The sequence below is a fragment of the Sturnira hondurensis genome, unplaced genomic scaffold, assembly GCF_014824575.4.
Source record: "Sturnira hondurensis isolate 20B ecotype Veracruz unplaced genomic scaffold, ASM1482457v3 Scaffold0021354, whole genome shotgun sequence".
Lineage (NCBI taxonomy): Eukaryota > Metazoa > Chordata > Mammalia > Chiroptera > Phyllostomidae > Sturnira > Sturnira hondurensis.
The window spans coordinates 15,053,507-15,073,398 of record NW_028093985.1 but is presented as its reverse complement, the minus strand read 5'-3'; the positions used below and the strand labels follow the sequence as shown (position 1 = coordinate 15,073,398).

Here is a 19,892-nt window from a genome sequence, read left to right as displayed (position 1 = left end):
TTAGATCATTTATGGTCCAGGGAACTAATTCCTCTTTCCCATTTGTAAGGTATTTATGTGCTTTGCAATCAATTTTCCTAACCAAACAAAGTACTTTTTTTAGATACTCAATCCTGTCAATTAATAATTTTCCATGAGGCCTGAAAAACCATATAAAATTCTAGCGGTAAAATAAAAGACTTAATTTAAAACCCAAATGTCTGTACACCCTCTACGCTTCCTCCACCTTCTACATCCTCCACAACTTTAGAAATTGCAAAACCTAAGCCTAGATTACAAATATTTCCATCCCAGGAGGCTTGACACCAATGACCTTACAATAATAATTTATTCCTCCATCTGTCTCACACACATTGAGCTTGTCAGAAACAGACTCAATGTCATCTCGGCACGCTGCAGTGTTCTGTCAATCCACTGGCATTCCTAAGGAAAATCACTGAGAATGAGCTTTTCTTGCTGTCCAATTACACAGCATGGTTTATAAATAAAAACTATCGTGATAAAGCCTAAAATCCACTTTTTATAAATCCCTTTCATGCTTGGTAAGATTACAAAAGTATCTCTATCAAGCAGGTCAAAATTTCCAAATACAAATATACTCTTCACTGAATCCACTGAACACTGCTAAGCACCCTCCAGAAGCACCACTAACTCCAGAGGAAACTCAGTTCAGGCTGGTTTTTTACTGATAAAAATGTTAATAACATGCATCAAAATATTTTTAAATTCTCTGTCAAAGTCTGAAACTTTTCCAGTTCAGGGAACCAGAAAAGGAATTTAGGAATTTATCAATAACAAATCACTGAGATGGGTCTGAACTATAAATAGCATTTTCCAAGATCCAATATTTTAAAATTTTTTAAAAGATTTTATTTGTTTTTAGAGGGAGGAAGAGAAGGAGAGAAACATCAATGTGTGGTTGCCTCTTGCACACCCCACACTGAGGACCTGGCTGGCAACCCAGGCATGTGCCCTAACTGGGAATTGAACCTGCAACCTTTTGGTTCACAGACCAGCCCTCAATCCACTGAGCTATGCCAGCCAGGGCCCAAGATCCAATTTTTAATTTTAAATTGGATTTGTAAGGTTTAGTTTAATTCCTCACTGCAAAGAAGTGAATGCCAAATAACACACTGATTTTATTCTTTCTTGTTTTCATGAACATGCTTTGTAACTACATCTGTACTTTTCTCAAAGTATTCACTCTAACTTGCACAATTTTTTTTCTTACCTTAAATTTCCACTTTTTTGGGTCTTTCATGGTCATATCTACCACCTACATGTATTCCAAACTTAAATGTTTCTCTTCTTTTCTTTCTCTTACATGACATGGTGTTTGTTTCATTGTTGTTGTTGTTTTAAATGCAGCCCAAACTCTGTCTGTACTGTACTCTGGGGAGATGGCAGGGTTAGATTTGATTAAAATTTCTCATGGCTGATTGTAAGGAAAAATGTAAAACCCTTGGAATCCTCAATATGTAACAAGTCTGAACTAGTCCATAACACCCATGGTGCAAATATGCCACTGAGTTATTATTCCTCCATATTAAATTAAATTCTATTTAAGATGCCAGGCACCATGCTGTAAGGAAATGTAGTTTTACCTCTTGGAGGGCAGCTACTTGTATGCTCCAAGAATACCAGTGGCTTATGCATTCTGAAAGGTCTGGTGCCTCCCAGTCTACAGAGTTCCAGGTGCCACTGAGCCTCAGGACCTGGAGCCCTGTCTGAACCTGGTCCCCTCCATCTGCCCAGGGCTCTGGCTTCAGGCTGTGGCCTTCACACCACATTGGCCCCTGCTCCTGGCACAAGTCAGAACCACCTTTCGGAAGAGCATCACTTTATTGCCTGTACCACTTCTTTAGGGCTATCTTCAGCCCACAGAGTCCCTAACCAGCTTCCTCCAGCTACAGAGTTTATTGTCCAGCCCTTTCATGAGCTTAGTCTTTACATTTATATACACCAGTTTGGAAGAGCTCAAAGGAAACCCATGCATGACATGTGGATCCTAGTGATATGCTATAGCTCAAACATTCATCCATCATCTGATGACATTCAAAAAAATTTAGTCCATACCATGTGCCAGGCATCATCTCAGCCCTGGGCACACAGCAATACACACACCAAAATGAAGATATTAAAATAGAATTTCATTTTGAAATTGTTTTTCCTAGGTAAAGAAAAGGTAAATTCTCTTTAGATCAGTGTTAATTCCCTTCCACAGGATTCCCTTCCACACTGATATGTGAATAGTTACTAAAAATTAATTGTGTATCTGAATATATTTGAAATTAGAGTAATATTTATTTGTCTTTGCTTTCCTTAATGCATTGATAATAACTACCCACTTTTAAATTTTTATAGTTCAAGCACTTAAGGAATTTTATTTTCACTCCCTCAGAATTTTTTCTCCATTTCCACAGACTATGTCCAAATATGGAACACCCATATTTCTAAGAATAAGCCAACATCTATATTTCTGACCCCATTAGTTCATGTTTCTTTCTTTACTCCTATTAATCTACCTACCTCTTCTCTTCCCTCCTTCCCTCCTTTCCTCTCTCCAGTCCCCTTGTCCCCCAAATGCAGTCTTCTTACCTACACATAAGCACCCATCCTCAGCCTTGCTTCTTCTTCATGCTTGCACCTCAACTCTACCCTTCCCTTCAATATTAAATGCAAACTTTTCCTCATAGCAATCTAAACTTTTCCTAGTCCCTATAAAAAATTCCTAATTCCACCTCTTAAATTTTCACATAAGCTCCAACCAACATTCCCCAAAGTATATCCAATACAATGCTCTGCCCACATTTTGACCAGACTAAAGAACTCTGTTGTGAAAATTATGTTTAGAAAATAAGATCAGCCCTGGCTGGTGCAGCTCAGTTGCTTGAGCGGGAGTCTGCAAATCAAAGGGTTGCTGGTTTGATTCCCAGTCACGGCACATGCCTGGGTTTCAGGCAAGGTTCCCGGGGCGCGGGCGGGGGGCACGTAAAAGGCAACCACATACTGATGTTTCTCTCCCTCTCTTTCTCCTTCCCTTCCCCCTCTCTAAAATTAAATAAAATCTTTTAAAAAATAGAAAATAAGATCATATAGATACTGTCTTTTTTAAGTATCCAAAATACTTTAGCATATAACAAGCACCAAGAAGGCCTAAACACAGACTTAACTTTATATTTAATCCATCATTTGCCAAACCTATGACCACAGAAAACAGTCTTTCCCTATGGATACCTAGTTACAGCCTGTAGAACTAAACACATACTGTCAACTACCTAGACACTTTCATATAGCTACCCGACAGTTTCTAGCAAACTATTTTGATGAATAGAGCCCCAATCCCACATGTTGAGCTCAAGACACTGTCAATTGACTGCTGAGTATCTCCACACAAATGTCCTATCATTGCTTTCAACATGTCTAAACGCAAAACTAAGTGCTACACCTCCCAACATCCCTTTTCCTCTGCCCCCTGCCTCTGCATTCCCATAGCAGAGATGAGGTGAGCACCTCTGTCTTGTAAATCATTTATAATATTATTCCTGAACTTATAACTATGTTCATCATCCATTATACTTTGGCCTCCAGAAGAAGGGACATGATGCTTTATGCATCTTCCTGTGCACTGATTCTTTCATTTTTAATTGAATTTATTGGGGTGACATTGATTTGCAAAACCATCCAGGTTTCAAGTGTACAACTCAATAAAACATCATCTTCACACTGCACTGTGCACCCACTACCCCCAGCAAAGTCTCTTTCAATCCCCATTCCCCCAACCCTTTCCCATATTTACCTACCCCCCATCCCCTTTTCCGCCTGGCTCTCACCACACTGTTGCCTGCGTCTATGTTTATACACATACACACACACACACACACTATATGTATGTATATATATATATATATACATTATTTATACACAGTTACATATATATTCATATAGACACATGTACACATATACATATAAATACCACATATAAAACATGTTTTTATTCTTATTCAAAAATCATCAATCGATTATGTTTTATTATTATTTTTAAAAGGAAACTATTACACAAACTTAGAAACAATTATTTTGAGGTCACATAGCCTAGGTTAAATCCAAGCTCAGTCTTACCACTTATGTTAGCTTAGGGAATGGCTTAGTGTCTCTCAAACTCAACTGTGTCCATAATTTCAGTTTTTCCATGAAAATGTGGGATTAAATTATCTACCTCAGAGGATAGTTGTATTAGATGAATATACATAACACTCTTTGCACATTGCCTAACTCATAGCAAACATACAATAACTGTGCATTATTTTTATTAATTCACCCAATTCTTATTAACAAAACAAAGCTTCCACAAAGATATATCAAGAAATAGGACTCCATGTTGAAATAATTTTTGCAACTGAAACAGGAATTCACTTTAAAAGTCCCTGATTAGCCCTGGCTGGTGTGGCTTAGTGGATTGAGCATCTGCCTGCAAACTAAAGGGTCACTGGTTCGAATCTCAGTCAGGGAACACACCTGGGCTGCAAGCCAGGACCCCAGTGGGGAGCCCATGAGAGGCAACCATGCATTGATGTTTCTCTCCCTCCTATTTAACAACAACAAAAATAGTCCCTGATAAGTAGACATTTTAAATTATTTAGAATTTCCTAATATCTACTTAATAATGATCAACTAGCAGTTATACTTTCCTTTAGCAGATCTCTGGTTACTTTATTAGCTTTTTATATTAGTCTTCTTAACCTCTGTGCAATACTTGTGAGAAACTGAAATTATTTTGTCATTAATATAGTAATATCAGTAGATAATCTTTGTGTTAAGACTATTTTTAAAAATATATTTTGGAGCAATATGAAGTCATTAAAATCACTGATGAAAAATATTTATAGGCATGAGAAAATGTTCAAGAGTAAAAAGTAAGGAAAATGTAGTATTATACTCTGACTACTTTTTTATTTTTAGAAGATTAAAAGTAAACACATAAGTATCCATTTTTTCAAGAAATAGTAGTTAAATAAATATACAACATGGCTGTATGTGTCTTCTATTACAGCCAGGTGGCATTAGAGTGTATTATTCCACTCTAAAAGTGGATGAGGCCACTTGTAAGATTCCAGATAGTTGCAAATTCTTTGCTATTCCTCCCCTGAGGGTGCAATCTAATTCCTCTCCCATTAATCCAGGACTCTCATTAACCCAGTGATTTGCTTGGCCAATAAAATACAGCAGAAAGCCCTGGCTGGTGTAGCTCAATGGATTGAGCTTGGGCCTGTGAACCAGAGGATCACAGTTCGGTTCCCAGTCAGGGCACACGCCTGGGTTGCAGGCCAGTTCCCAGAAGGGGACACACGAGAGGCAACCATACACTGATATTCTCTCCCTCTCTTCTTCCCTTCCCCTCTAAAGATAAATAAATAAAATCTTTTAAAAAATGCAGCGGAAATATATGTGATATTCTGGGTCTTCTGAAGCTAGGTCCTAAGTAGTTTTGAGGCTTCTGCCCAGTCCTTTTGGAACACCTGCCCCAACAGCAGCCAATTGTGATGCAGATTTCTACTACCTTGAGACCACCATGCTTTGAGGAAGTTCATGATACCTATGGAAAGACATGTGTAATATCCAGACACAGCATCACAATTCAGGCACTGGACATATATGACTGATTAGCATCAGATGATTTCATCATCAGCCACTGTCTGGCTGCAATTCAATAACAGAACCCAAGCAAGAGCCCAGCTAAGCCCTTCATACTCCAGAACTGTAAGAGATCATCATAAATTAATCTCAGCCACTAAGTTTTGGTATGATTTATTTATGCAGCAAAAAATAACTTGAATATCTTTCTTCATGATCCCTATATTTTAATATACATTAATTCCTCAAATATGTCATTTTAATCCTTACAACTATTTAAAATGAGGACTACCATATTACAAAATATCAGATTTTAAGTGAATTATGTGATGAAATATGTTAATCTAAAATAAAATACTTTACACAAAAAATACATATTAAACAACATACACTTCCCAAGAGGACAGCTAGATCAGGAATGGAACCATAGAAATGAAGAACACATGGAGGGTTGGAAACAGGGGGGTGGGAGGGGGAGAAGGGGGGAGAAGGCACAGAAAATAGCATAGATGGTAGGTAGAAAATAGATAGGGGGGAGGGCGAGAATAGTGGGGGAAATATAGAATCCAAAGAACTTGAGACACGTGGTTATAAACTAAGGGGGGCAGAATGGTGGGGGAGGGAGGGTGCGGGTGGAGGGGAATGAAGGGAGGAATAGAACAACTGTAATGGTATAATCAATAAAATATATTTTAAAAAATCAATAATTTGGATTTCACATGTGACAATAATTTGAATTTCATGTGCTGTTAGCTAAGAGCAGCTAACTTTATTAAGTGCTAGATGCAATTCTAATTGCTTTACCTGTGTTAACTCATTTGACCCTTGTGGCAACCATTTGAAATATAAGATAGGCATTATTATTATGCTCATTTTCAGATAAAGAACCTGATGTAGAGATTAAATATATTTGTCAAGATTATACCTTGGAAATGCAAGTTGAGAATACAAGCCCCAGCTCTCCAGGTCCATGCTTTTAACTAAATACAGTAGGATCCCAGCCAAGATAGAAGAGTAGGTAGATGCTGCATTTACCTCCTCCCATGACCACATGAAAATTACAGCTAAATTATAAAACATTCAACCTGGATAACCATCTGAAATATATCCTACAACAGAGAATAAAGAAGAAACCCATTGAGACTGGTAGGAGGAGCTCAGACATGATACATGCTGGCCCGTACTCACATGTGGTGGTTTAGAATCAGGAGGGATATGTCAGCTGCTGAGGGCCCCCGAGAAGAGAAGGGTCTCGGCCCCACCCACACCAGGCTCACCAGCCCAGAACACCAGTGCTGGCAAGACAAGATCTGGCTGAAAATCCACAGAATTTTGTCTGTCAGAGTGAGACAGAAGGCTTCTAGAAACCAAGTCACCCTGTTAAATGGCCAGTGCACAGACTCTCATCACAGACACCAGCACTGCACTCCAGCAAAGGGACAGGCGCTTGAGAGAAACAGGAAGAAACTGAGTTGTGTGACTTCATGGCAAGGCCTGAAGGGAGGACCAGTAAAGTCCACCAGGCTGCTGTAGATTCAGATTTGGCCATGCAGGGGAGGGGGAAACAGGGGAAAGAGAGCACCCATTAGCTTGGAAACATGGCCCCACATCGAGACAACGGTAGCCAAACAAAAGGGACCCAAAGAGGAGCACACCAAGACACATCATAATTAAAATGGCAAAGGTTAATTTTTTAAAAAAACTATTAAAAGCAGCACAAGAAAGACAGTTATTTACAAGGGAGCTCCCTTGAGACTGTTAACTGCTTTTGCAACAGAAACTTTTCAGGTCAGAGGGAATTGGCAGAAAATATTCCAAGTGTTGAAAACAAGGACATAAAACCAAGACTACTTTACCCAGCAGGTATCATTTCAAATTGAAGGACAGATCAAGAAGTTCACAGACAATAAAAAGCTACAGGAGTCCATCACCACCAAACCAGTGTTACAAGAAATGTTAGAGACTTCTTAAAGAAGAATGATGACAAAAAAGAAGCAAATATAAATAATTAAATGGTAATAACTGCATACCTATCAGTTATTACATTAAATGTAAACTGCTTAAATGTTCCAATCAAAAGACAAAGGGTAGTTAAATGGATAAGAAAACAAAACCCATATATATGCTGTCTATAAGAGACCAACTCAAATCAAAAAACACAAACACTGAAAGTAAAAAAAGAAAAGGAAAAACATATTTCATGAAAATAGGAATGAAAAAAGCTGAGACAGAAATACTTATAGACTTTAAAAGAAATGCTACAGCCCTGGCTGGTGTAGCTCAGGGACTGAGCACGGGCCTGCGAACCAGATGAACGTGGTTCGATTCCCAGTCAGGGCACATGCCTGGGTTGCGGGCCGGTTCCCAGCAGGGGACCCACGAGAGGCAACCATACATTGATATTTCTCTCCCTCTCTCCTTCCCTTCCCCTCTAAAGATAAATAAATAAATCTTTAAAAAAAAAGAAATGCTACAATAAGAAACAAAGGACATTCTATAATGATAAAGGAATCAACCCAACAATAGGATATAAACCTTGGAACATTTCTATACCCAACAAAGAGGACCTAAATATACAAAGCAAATATTGACAGACATAAAAGGAAAGATTGACCATAATACAGTTAAAGTAGGGGACTTAACACCCAATGACATCAGTGGATAGATCTTCTAGACAAGAAATTGACAAGGAAATAGCAGTCTTAAAAGAAATACTAGATCAAATGGATTTAATTGATATTTTTAGAGCATTTCACCACAAAGTAGCAGAATATACATTCTTTTCATGTGCACATGGAACATTTTTTAGGATAGACCACGTGTCAGGCCACAAAAAAAGTCTTAGTATATTTAAGAATATTGAAATCATCAAGTACCTTCTCTGATCACAGTGGTATGAAACTAGCAATCAATTACAAGAAAAAAATAAGACCATAAACATATGGAGGCTAAATAACATGTTACTAAACAGTGAATGGGTTAACAAAAAGTTCAAGGAAAACATTAAAAGATACTTTGAGACAAATGAGAATGAAAACAATAAACACAAAACCTAGGTAACACAGTGAACCATCTTTAGGTGGTTACCTTTTACAGAAAACAACGGAGAGGATGCTGCTAATCACATCACAGAAGAAGGATACTTGCAAATGCAAAGGGAAAAGTGGTTGAACTCATCCTTGGAAGGTTTATCTTAGATTTTAGGAAGTTGTTTTAAAAGATATGCAGTAAACATATGCTGCCTCAATTCAGGGTGAGGGAGTTTTAACAAAAAGCAAGCCTCAAAGCAGCCCTGGTACAATGCAGGCCTGATTCCCCACGAGAGAACCTATCCATGGGCATGGGTACTGTGCATTGCACCTCGCTCTCCACTGGCCTTTCCAAGTGTGAGCTGGGCCCATGCCACACAGAATGGTCTCCTATAGAGTCCTCTATTCGTGTTCCTTTGCATGATCCTTCCCTTTCTTTCCCCCATTACCCCCCTCCTCTTCCCTTTTGGTCACTGTCTGTTTGTTCTTTATTTCCAAGTCTGTGGTTCTATTTTGCTCATTTGTTTGTTTTGTTGATTAGGTTTCACTTATAGGTGAGATCATATGGCATTTGTCTTTCACTGCTTGGCTTATTTCACTTAGCATAATGCTCTTCAGTTCCATCTGTGCTGTCGCAAAGGACAGGAGTTCCTTCCTTCCTTCCTTCCTTCCTTCCTTCCTTCCTGCTGTGTAGTATTCCATTTGTGAACCTACCATAGTCTTTTGATCCACTCATTTACTGACGGGTACTTAGGCTGTTTCCAGCACTTGCCTATTGTAAATAACACTGCTATGACTATCGGGGTCATAAATTCTCTTGAATTGGTTTTTAAAAACTAAATACAGTACTATATTAATATTATCTATTAACAAAGAAATCTTGCTAATAGTCATATAGGCAAAAAAATTTTAAAAAGTCACTATATCTATACATTCTATCGTATAAAAATGCCATTAAATGAAAAGTGCACATATTTATTCTCTTTTCTCTTTAATCAAACAGCCTCTTACTGGCAACACAGCATACTGGAGCCTAGCATAGTCTAATGAGTAGAACAACCCTATACCTAATGCTTGATGATGCAATGAGGTTGGACATACGTACAATTTCACACCCACCGTGATTTTTTGTTTGCAAGGTAATTTGTTGTCAGTAGAGATTTAATTGTGGCTGACATGATTTAATAAGAGCAGAAGCCTAATCCTACCCATGGTCATATCCATCTCCTATGTTGAAAGAAGGAAGCCAGGGAAGGGAGAGAAAAGGTGTTGGCTGCCTGGAAGAGTAGGGCTGGGATTTCTAAACATATGGTGCCATGAAATCATTGAGATTTTAAAATATCATAAATCACTATACCATCTATACAAATGTTTAGGTCAGTACCTATAATAAAACATGAACATAGGGGACACCAGCTCAGTGTGCTTTTCAAGTCCATGACAGAATGTGTCAGGACACAATCAATGAATAAATGGCCAACCCCCAAATTAATATCACCCATGAATATTAGTATTTCTAATAAAAAGAGAATGATGTAAAATCCCCTGCAAGCTAAAACAGCTTCTAGAAATTACATTGATTATATAATTCCAAGGTCTCAAGTAGTAGACACAGTACTGACTTTGTCACCTAAAAACAAAACAATTTCCAAAATTGGCTTATTTTCTCTAAGAAAGATACTGAAAATTATGTAAAACAGCCATGCAATTCTCAAATAACTTTACACTGGTATTCAAAGATTATCTCTAATTACTTATAATTTTGGTTAACAAATTTTTTAAAGAAGTGAAGTCATGTCTGAAGTTTGGAAATGTTTTTATTATAGTGAATTTTTTCAAAGTAATGCTAACTATATGAAACAGATTTACCTGTGACTTTTTGATATGAATGGCTAGTCCAGGCTCATGCTTCACAACTTCCTAAATCCTATTAAACAAGCAACAGTTGGCCTCAGTAAGCCCCCAGTCCCAGTACCTCTTGCTAAGTGGCCCCAGATCCAGCACTAGCAGCAGCCAGCATAGATTCACAGATTGGCTTCACCAGGGAATCTCTAAGCCCAGAACAAGTAGTAGCCATCTCACATTGCTTTACACCTCATGCTGGGTGACCCTGGGCAGAAGACAGGTGGGGTCTGATCTTGACCTGTACTACCCAGATAATGCCATAGCCTGTGCACCCAGTGGACAGCTACAGACTACATCAGAATACCACCACCCTGCCCCTGCAAAGTTGATCCTCCATGATGGCAGAGGTTGGTGGTGAGTGATCACAGCCAGTCCTTGCAACTGACTGGCCTGGGAAAATCCCTCCCATTGATCTGCCAACAGCAGTCAAGGCTCAACCACAAGAGAAGGGTATACTCAGCCCACACAAGGGTGCACCTTGAGTATGTAGCTTGGGTGATAGAGGAGGCTGTGCCACTGGACCACACAAGACACCTACCACATTAGGCCACACTACCAAGACCGTGAGTCATAGCAGCTGTACCAAACAAACACAGAAAGGCTGCCAAAACACAGAAACAAACACGGAAACAAACATGGGGAGGCTGCCAACATGAGGAGACAAAGAAATGTGCCCCAAACGAAAGAACAGATCAAAACTCTACAAAAAAGAGCTAAGTGAAATGGAGGTAAGCAACCTATCATATGCAGAGTTCAAAACACTGGTTATCAGGACGCTCAAGGAACTTAGTGAGAACCCCGACAGCATAAAAAAGATGTTGTCAGAAACAAAATACACACTAAATGAAACAAAGAACAATTTACAGGGAAACAAAAGTAGAGCAGATTAAGCCAAGAATCAAATCAATGATTTGGAACATGAGGAAGCAAAAAACAACCAATCAGAACAACAGGGAGAGAAAAGAATTAAAAAAAAAACAAGGATAATGTAAGCAGTCTCTGGGGCAACTGCAAGTGTTCTAACATTCACATATAGAACCAAGAGAACTGAAAACACATGTTCATTCACACAAAAACTTGCATACAAATGTCCATAATATAATAGTCCAAAAGTGGAAATAGCCCAAATGTTCATAAACTGATGAACGAGTAAACAAAGTATTCGTATGATGGAATATTATTCAACCATAAAAAGTAAAGTAGCGATACATGCTACACCGTAATGAACCTTGAAAACATTATGGTAAGTGAAAGAAGGCAGAAACAAAAGGCCATCTACTATACGATTCCATTTATATGGAATGTCCAGATCATGCACATCTGTAGGGACAGAAAGCAGATTTGTTGCCAGGGAAAAGCAGGTGGGGAGAGCATAGGGAGTGAAAGCTGCCTGGTGATTTCTTTTTGCAGTACAAAAATATGCTGGAACACAGAGTGGCGACAGTTACACAAGTTTTGTAAATATATTCAATACCACTGAAAATCACTTTCAAAGATGATATTTTTCTTTGCTAAGTAAATTGTGTCTCCTTTTTTAAAAACAATTAAAACTCACCCTGTACTTGCAGCCATCTCTTTCTTTGCTTTCAACAGTTCCAGTCAAGTTGACCCTAGGTGTATCTGGGACGACTTATCTGGCTGATTGTTACCTCTGCTCCTTTGATCCTAGCTATTCCCCAGGGCCTTCTCTCTAGCTCTCCCCACTTCCTCTCCTCCACCATTTTTCAAAGACCAGATCAAGTACCACTTTTTCCAAGAACACTTTCCATCCTTAGCTGACTAGTCTGCCAGACGTCAGATAAGCCTTCTTTGTTTCATTCGTGCTCATCAACAATATTAAACTTAGGTGAATAATATACAAATGGCTCTAAATGTAGCTGCAGATAGGGCTTTTTCTTTATTTCACAGATTGAAAGTATAGAAGGCAATGCAATTCTTTCATACACAGGGTCCAGCACAAATTAATACCCCTTTTTATTACAAAATCTTTTATTACAAAATCATAAACATGTAATTCTGTAACATAACAATACCACACTCAAGTACACTATATGACATTTTAGGTGAAATGTTCAAATTAAAACTATAAATTATTACACCCATATTATTATCCTACCAACCACACTCATGCAGGCATTACTTCTGCTGGACCTTGTATATTCTCAAAATTACATTGCTCATTTTCAAGACTTGTATCTAAAATATTTCTCCATACTGTTCCTTCTTTCAATTAAACATCTGAAAAATAAAAAATGTATTATTTTACTTCCAAATATATGCATAAGTACAACTTTGAAAAAGTGTTGCTTGAGAGATGAGCTAAACTGAATTACTGCCCCATGGATTAAAGGATAATGTCATTCCAATTATTCTGACAAAAGGATTATAATATGCAGTGGTCCCTTTAGTGGTATCTAAGTATATACATGAACTAAATTAATATTACCTAATTATCAGAATTCATGACTAAAGAAGCTAACGAAATCTCATTTTCAATTAACACACAAATACAAACCCTTGAATTACTTCCACAATATGCCTGAGAGCACTTGCTCATTTGTTATAACACTTAAAAAAATTATTCTCTTTTATATGTATTCCCGACAGAATTCCTTTTTGCAGAGAGCAAGGTAAATATAAATAATTAAGAATTGCTCCTTCTTGTTAATTTTGAGTGATCTTAATTAATTCCAATATATATCTGCCTTCTGTTTATTGTGCATTCCACATGCAGAAAGAAACTATTAAGAGTGCCACACAATGCCTTTTTGAAGCTGCATTTTATTTGAAGCTATTCTGTATCTTTCAACCTGTGCCACATTTCAATAAGACTATTTAATAATTACAATCATCCCCTTATTAGCTTGGCATTTCATTTTCCTTGCTCTATGGCACCCTACAGTTGAAGGCAAGGAAAACTCTCTGTTGATTAGTTATTTAAGACCAGCAACAATAACTGTGCTGGAGAGAAGGCTACTTGGAGAGGATTACCGAAGAGCCAGAGCTCAACAGCCTCAGACAGAAAACCGCAAATTATAAACCCAAGTACTTCATTGCATGTAACCAAATTGGCTAGTTGAAATGCTAATTGCCTTTCAGCAAAACGAAAGGCAGACAGGGGACCTTGTGCTTCAAAGAATACAATGCATTTTCACTCTACTTTGGCACTATTGTCTTGCTGAGAATCATTTGAAATCTATTCATAAAGGTAGCTCGTCCCCTAACCCCTTAAAATGTGGGAAATTTATGTAGCCCCTACTAGCACCTCCAATGTGCTGATGTGCCAAGATGTGAACAGATGGTTGGATTTAAGCCCCGTTAAGCCCCTAATAAAGTTAAAGCATGAAAGAATTCTATGCCTAAATATACAGTGCAAATTAAGAAAACGTGCCTAGGGAAAAGGAATTTTGACTAACAAATTTATGAAATTAAAATGATCGAATAATAAAATCTTTAAAACGTGAATATGTTCAATGTAATTACATTCAAATGCATATGAAAGAGCTATCATTGCCTTTCTCAAAGAGAACCCAGCCTCTTTATACCTAATGATTTTATATTGGTTCAAAACTCATTTATGAACAACTATTCCAAGAGCAAATTTCCCCATTAATATGAAAGGAGGTCCATTCAGATGTATTAGAATCCTGAATAAATGAATGAGAAATGCCCTCTTGGCATCCTGCTCTCATTTTGAGCTACAGCAGACTTATGCGTGACTGCACCAGAAAAGGCCCATGACCACCTGCCCAGAGGCTGGGGGAGGGACTTGGTCTGGAACATATTAAAGTGTATAGTGTGTCACAATGGGATCAGAAAACACAGCCTTTGTCCTTTTACTACCTCCTGTGTCCCAGCTCCACCCTTCTCCTCCTCTGCCACACCTCTATCAGGGCAACAGAGCACAGGTGCTGGCTTCCAGTGTGGCCTGACATCCCGGCTTATGGGAGAACCCCCCATACATATGTGCATGCCCCTGTCCCCCAGCCCTGCCTTGTGAAGAGAGAAAAATAGACACGCACACACGGGGAAATCGACTTTCTATACCACTTCACTGTGACTGAGAAAGAAAGAGTCCACTTTATTATTACTATGCTTTCATTTTTAATAAATGTCTTTATTATATGAAGTTTGAGCTGCCTGGAAGTGATACAATACTAAAACTAAATAGGGCTTTAAACTGTAAATGGTTTCAATAAATAATCCAGCTCTCACTCCAAGTCAGCAAGAGTTAAAGGAAGAAAGATTATCTCTCTGGCTGGATGTTTACCAAAACCTGACAGTGAAGCTCCTGATGATTTTCCTCTTTTTTTCTGTACTATTTGAATTTCCTACATGACTGTGTTATTTTTACAACCAGAAAAAAGTTACTTTTTTTGGAGAGATTTGCACGTTTTTGGAGAGAGAGAGAGATACTCAACTGTAATATTTAACTGTGTGACTTTTCCCACAAAATCAGGGAAATGTCCATCCATCTCTTTCTATGGTAACACACTGTATGTATAATCAAATCAAACAGTCGTCATCTAAGGGCACAGTATAAACTGTAAACTGCCTAACTGTTTTCCCCACAAGGTAAAAGTGGTGATCGCATGGTGCTTCCACTGAGCAGATGTCTGACCCCGTGCATAAAATAATGACTTGTCAAGATAAGCAGGTAGCAAAGCCATTTGTTCAACATATTAACCACTTTGTTCAATCCTAGAGATACTAGACAAATAGCTAATACAGTCACTGTCCTCAAAGATTCTGTATCTTAATTGGGGCACCCCTGGAATTTTCAATAAAGGTAGGACAGCGGTGCAAAAGGGCAGGAGGCAGCATTTGGATGAGCGGCAATAAACCAAACACTTAACAACCAAGTTAACCTACTAACATACTTGTCCCTTACTAGTTTATGGGACAGTACACATAACTAAAATCAGGAATGGGAAACAGAATCTAAGGAGGTCTCTTAATTTTTTTTAGCTTTCAGTTTTCCCAAATATAAAAAAAAGGGGTTGGTCTAATTTTGGCTTGAAGTCTCCTCCAGTGCTTAAGGATTTCAATGTTGTGCTCACAGCCTATGAATTTCTGAACAATAAAGCATCACACACTTAATCAAAGGCACAATTTATTTTCTTTGTGGGTCCAGCCAGTTTCTTCACCTACAAATCACAGTAATAGTGTTTGATAATCAAATATAAAGTTAATCTATTTAAAAGGCCCAATAGAATTCCTGGCATAGAGTGGACATTCAGTAAGTGAGGCATACTATTATCATTTATCGTGGGAATATGAACAAAAGGGTTTAGTCACAGCTAATTCTGCTGTGACCCCTCATTTTCTTTGGGTGCAGCCGTGGCAGGGGCACCTCTAAGCAGAAATACTAAGCAGTATTTCTATCTGAAATACTTTTGCTTGACATTAGCCTCTGCCTTCCCACGTTATTTGTTATCACTCTTTGTCTTACAATAAAAGCATTGGTATTCCAAATATATCTCACGTTGTCATTTTCTGACAATGAATGCAACTGGCATTCAGTATCTGATCAATATATATACAGCCTGAAACCACAACTGTTGCCCTGGCCATGTAGCTCAGTTGGTTAGAGTGTGATCCAGATACACCAAAGTTGCGGGTTTGACCTCTAGTCAGGGCACATACAAGAAGCAACCAATAAATACACAAATAAGGGGAACAATAAATCCATGTCTCTCTTAATCTCTCTCTAAAAATCAATACATATTTTTACAAACTGTAATTGTTATGAAAGTATAACAAATGTTGACTGACAGATCACTTCTACATCTGATGACGTCAAGACTCAGTGCTATTCCGTAATTTACCTCCATCCCATTATGGACTTACATTTTAGTCTACGACTCTTTCTCAGCTGGTGTTGACAGGTGGTTTCAGCCCTTAAGTCATCACACTCAGTGTAGCGTAGGTGCTCAGTGCACTCAGGGAAAAAAACCCACAATACAACTCTTACTAGCTGGGGCACTTAGGACGAGGAGCTTCAACTTTCCACTTCTCAGAGTCATTATGTGTATTGTACTGTTTAATTTATGGTGGTGTTGTGAATGTTAAACAAACTAATCTATGTAAAGCATTTCTCAAAATCCATTACACAGCAGGCATTCAATACAGGATGATAGCTGATGCCATTTATCAGGGAAATAACATGGAGATAGGATTCAGTCATTCTTTTTTTTTTTAGTGTATACATTTTGGTTACTTTTTAAAAAGTTATAACCTTAGAACATATCATTTCTAGCCAAAATACATTTTTTCAACCACCTAGTCCAGTCCCTTCACTTTATAAATGAGGAAACTAAGGGTCAGGGTGTGTGTCCAAAGTCACTGTAAGTTAACAGCAGATCTATGCATTTATTATATTTTATTATAACACAATTTCAGAGTGTATTTAGCAATCCCTTGCAGCCTAGGAGAGTAGCCCCCCAAAATTGCTGGGGTTCATTTGTTTCCTAACTAGAACATCATTTTTTCTTTCCCTTAATGCTTTTTGTTTTTTCTTTTTTGTTGTTGTTGTTCTTTCTAGCCTTTTTGATAAATGACACACAAAGGAGAGGAGAAAAGCACTTTAGTAAATTTAAGGTAATAACTCTTTCGCAAGAATGTTTAAATAACGACATATATTAGTTAGGGCACATTTTTTAGCTTTACTCTAATTGTAAGTAACTATGCACCCTTAAGATCTGATATCAGTAATTTCTTTAAAAAGTGTCCAGCTTATATACAAACACATTACACACACTTTGTAAAGGTTGTGAATTCTGTGAAATGTAAAGAGTTAGTTTAAAACAAAAGTTACAGGGGGTTTTCTATCCCCGGATGAACACTGCGATAATTGCTGTTTTAGTCTTAAGGGGGAAAATCAGTTTTAAAATAGTTTAAAACATTAATTCCAACCCCCCTGAAATCAATAAATTTCACTGAAAGTATTTCGGTGCAGTGGTTATGTTGGAATATAAGATTCAAGTTTATCTCAACCTTCCCATTATTATTACCTATGGCGCGCCGTTTAGGGTTAGTAATTTTCCAAGCAGACTTTTTAACATTAAAGCTAGGGTTCTGGTTCCAAACAAAAGAAGAAAGGAAACTTTTTCCTCCACTCATTCACTACTCGCCTTCTTTGAGATTAAGCAGCCTTGGAAGGGGCGGGTGGCAGGAACACCACGCTTTCCGCACAGCCGCAGCCATGGAAAGAGTGGACGCTGGCAGCCCTCCCCCGTTAGCCGCAGCCCGCCGCGCCCGGGGCGCGCCTGCCTCCCGGAGCCCTCGTCTCCCACCTCCAGCAACAGGTGCGGAGAAGAGATCCCACGCCACCGCTGAGCTGCGGCGCTCCCTTGGGGCGTCGAGATGCTGGCAGCACGCTCCCTTCTGTCAAAGCCTACCTGGCCCCGGGGATACCGACATCCGAGCGCGCTCTGAGGTCCCCGGTGGTTCTCCCTTCACACACCCTTGCTCTTAACCTCGCTCGCGTCCCCACGCTGCGATGGGGATGCTTATTCTTTCTCCCGCTACCGAGTCAGGATGGTAGCTCCATCCTCCCCTTTATCCCACCCCCAACCTCCTCCCCCTCCGTGTTCTATCTGCTCCAATAGAACTAGCTGCTCCCCTGGCTGCGCTCACCTGACCAGCGGAGCGGGGGTGGTCGCCCAAGGCAGTGCGCCCTCGTCTGCCCAGCGGGCAGCCAGGTCTGCGCTCTGTCGTTGGGAACACCCTGCTTTGACCATCCCTAATGGACTATTCCAGCAACTGGGCGCAGAGGCTGACCGGCTTGCGTGTAGGAATGCACAAGTCCTGCTTCTGCCTGCGCACCCCTGGAGGAATGTGCAGCGCGCACTGTGCGCTTTCCTTCGTCTAAACTTTCTGGTGTGTACCCCCGCACCCCTCTTTGGCACAGGGAACCCGCTCACTTAGACATCAGGGGACTCCACCTTGTAAGCAATCCGTGGTTTTCTTCCCGGGGGGAAAACCCACTTACTGAGTCTTGTTCGTCCCTAAGCACATTTCTTTTAACGTTTAAGTACCCCTGAAATGTTTACCCCATTAGAATTTGCACATACATTGATGAAATCTTGGAAACGAGGAATCTACTCCCGCATGCACTTACCTGGGAAGGTATGTCTCCTCATGTATAAAATAGGATTGTTAATTCCTGCCTCACACGATGGTTAAAAGAATATATGAACGAGATGTGCATAAAGTCAACTCTTTACACCTGGCACGTAGTAAATCCTCAACAGATGTTGTCAATTATTCCCAGGGCTAACAGTAAAGTCTCCGAGGTCAAACCATATATATCATTAGCAACGTGCAAATGACTGCACCAGAGATGTTTAAAACACTTTCAGCGTGCTAAGATGTTTCAAAACTAAGAGGGAGATTAAAACCCTGACTCTATGTAGGTAAAAACTAAAATAAGAGCCAACTGCTTGGTTCAGTTAAAGGCACAAGCAAGACCAGGTCCTGAGCATGTGGCAAATTACAAATACAAAGCATGTGGCACACTTCCTAAGACTAGGAATAACGATACAGTCACTTTGAGTTGCAAACAGCTATCCAGGTGTACTAATGTAGCATTATTTGGAGACTGTTGCTGACTGAATGCCTCCTCTTAAGCTGCAAGTCACAAACATATGGGCGTCAAAGAAAAAGGTATTCAGGCCAAAGGGTTCTGTTACAGAAACTGTGAGAATGCAAATACTGTACTTCAAGGTGTCAGAACAGGTAGTGAGAAGAGCAACCTACATGATCAAGGAGATTGAACAGCTTTCCTAAGAGGCTCAACTACAAAGATGGAACTCCATCTAGAAGCTGTAAATCTCTGGAGTATATTGAAAGAGTAATTACAGATGTACTTACTATATCCTGCTGTAGAGAAACTGAAACTTGAAACAATTGACAAGTCAAAACACTGACAGTTATTCATGTAGTGATCACGTGAAAGTGAAAAAAATAATTATTAGAAAAATGATGTCTTACATTTTTATTATAAACACATGTTTAGTCTGTTGATTTACAGCTTCTAGATTGTTTTAAATGCCTTACAAAAATCTATATTTAATCCACAGTTTTATGGTATTGTTAGTATGCTTAAAGGCTTATTTGTGGATCAATGTTACTTTGAATTTTTAAGACCCGGACAAAGTCAGTGTCTATCAACAAAATATTCTGTCTTAATCATCCTTTCACCAAGTCCGTGGTTCAACACATCCTCCATAACTGTACTTACTCAGCAGGTACTTTCACAGAACTGCCTCAAGTACCTACGTCATTCATTAGCAATTACCACTGAGTGTTTAGGAAGCAGAT

At 39.0% G+C, this 19,892-nt stretch overlaps 1 protein-coding gene across 1 annotated transcript in view; it reads right to left on the bottom strand.

Annotated features, from left to right (window-relative positions):
* Nucleotides 1-18,112, bottom strand: part of ADGRV1 (adhesion G protein-coupled receptor V1) — a 508,576-nt gene extending 490,464 nt beyond the window's left edge. The window contains exon 1 of the mRNA XM_037032075.1: nt 17,969-18,112. Coding sequence (XP_036887970.1) covers nt 17,969-17,990 — 22 coding nt within the window. The 5' untranslated portion in view covers nt 17,991-18,112. The remainder of the gene's footprint in view (nt 1-17,968) is intronic.
* Nucleotides 18,113-19,892: the final 1,780 nt, after the last annotated feature.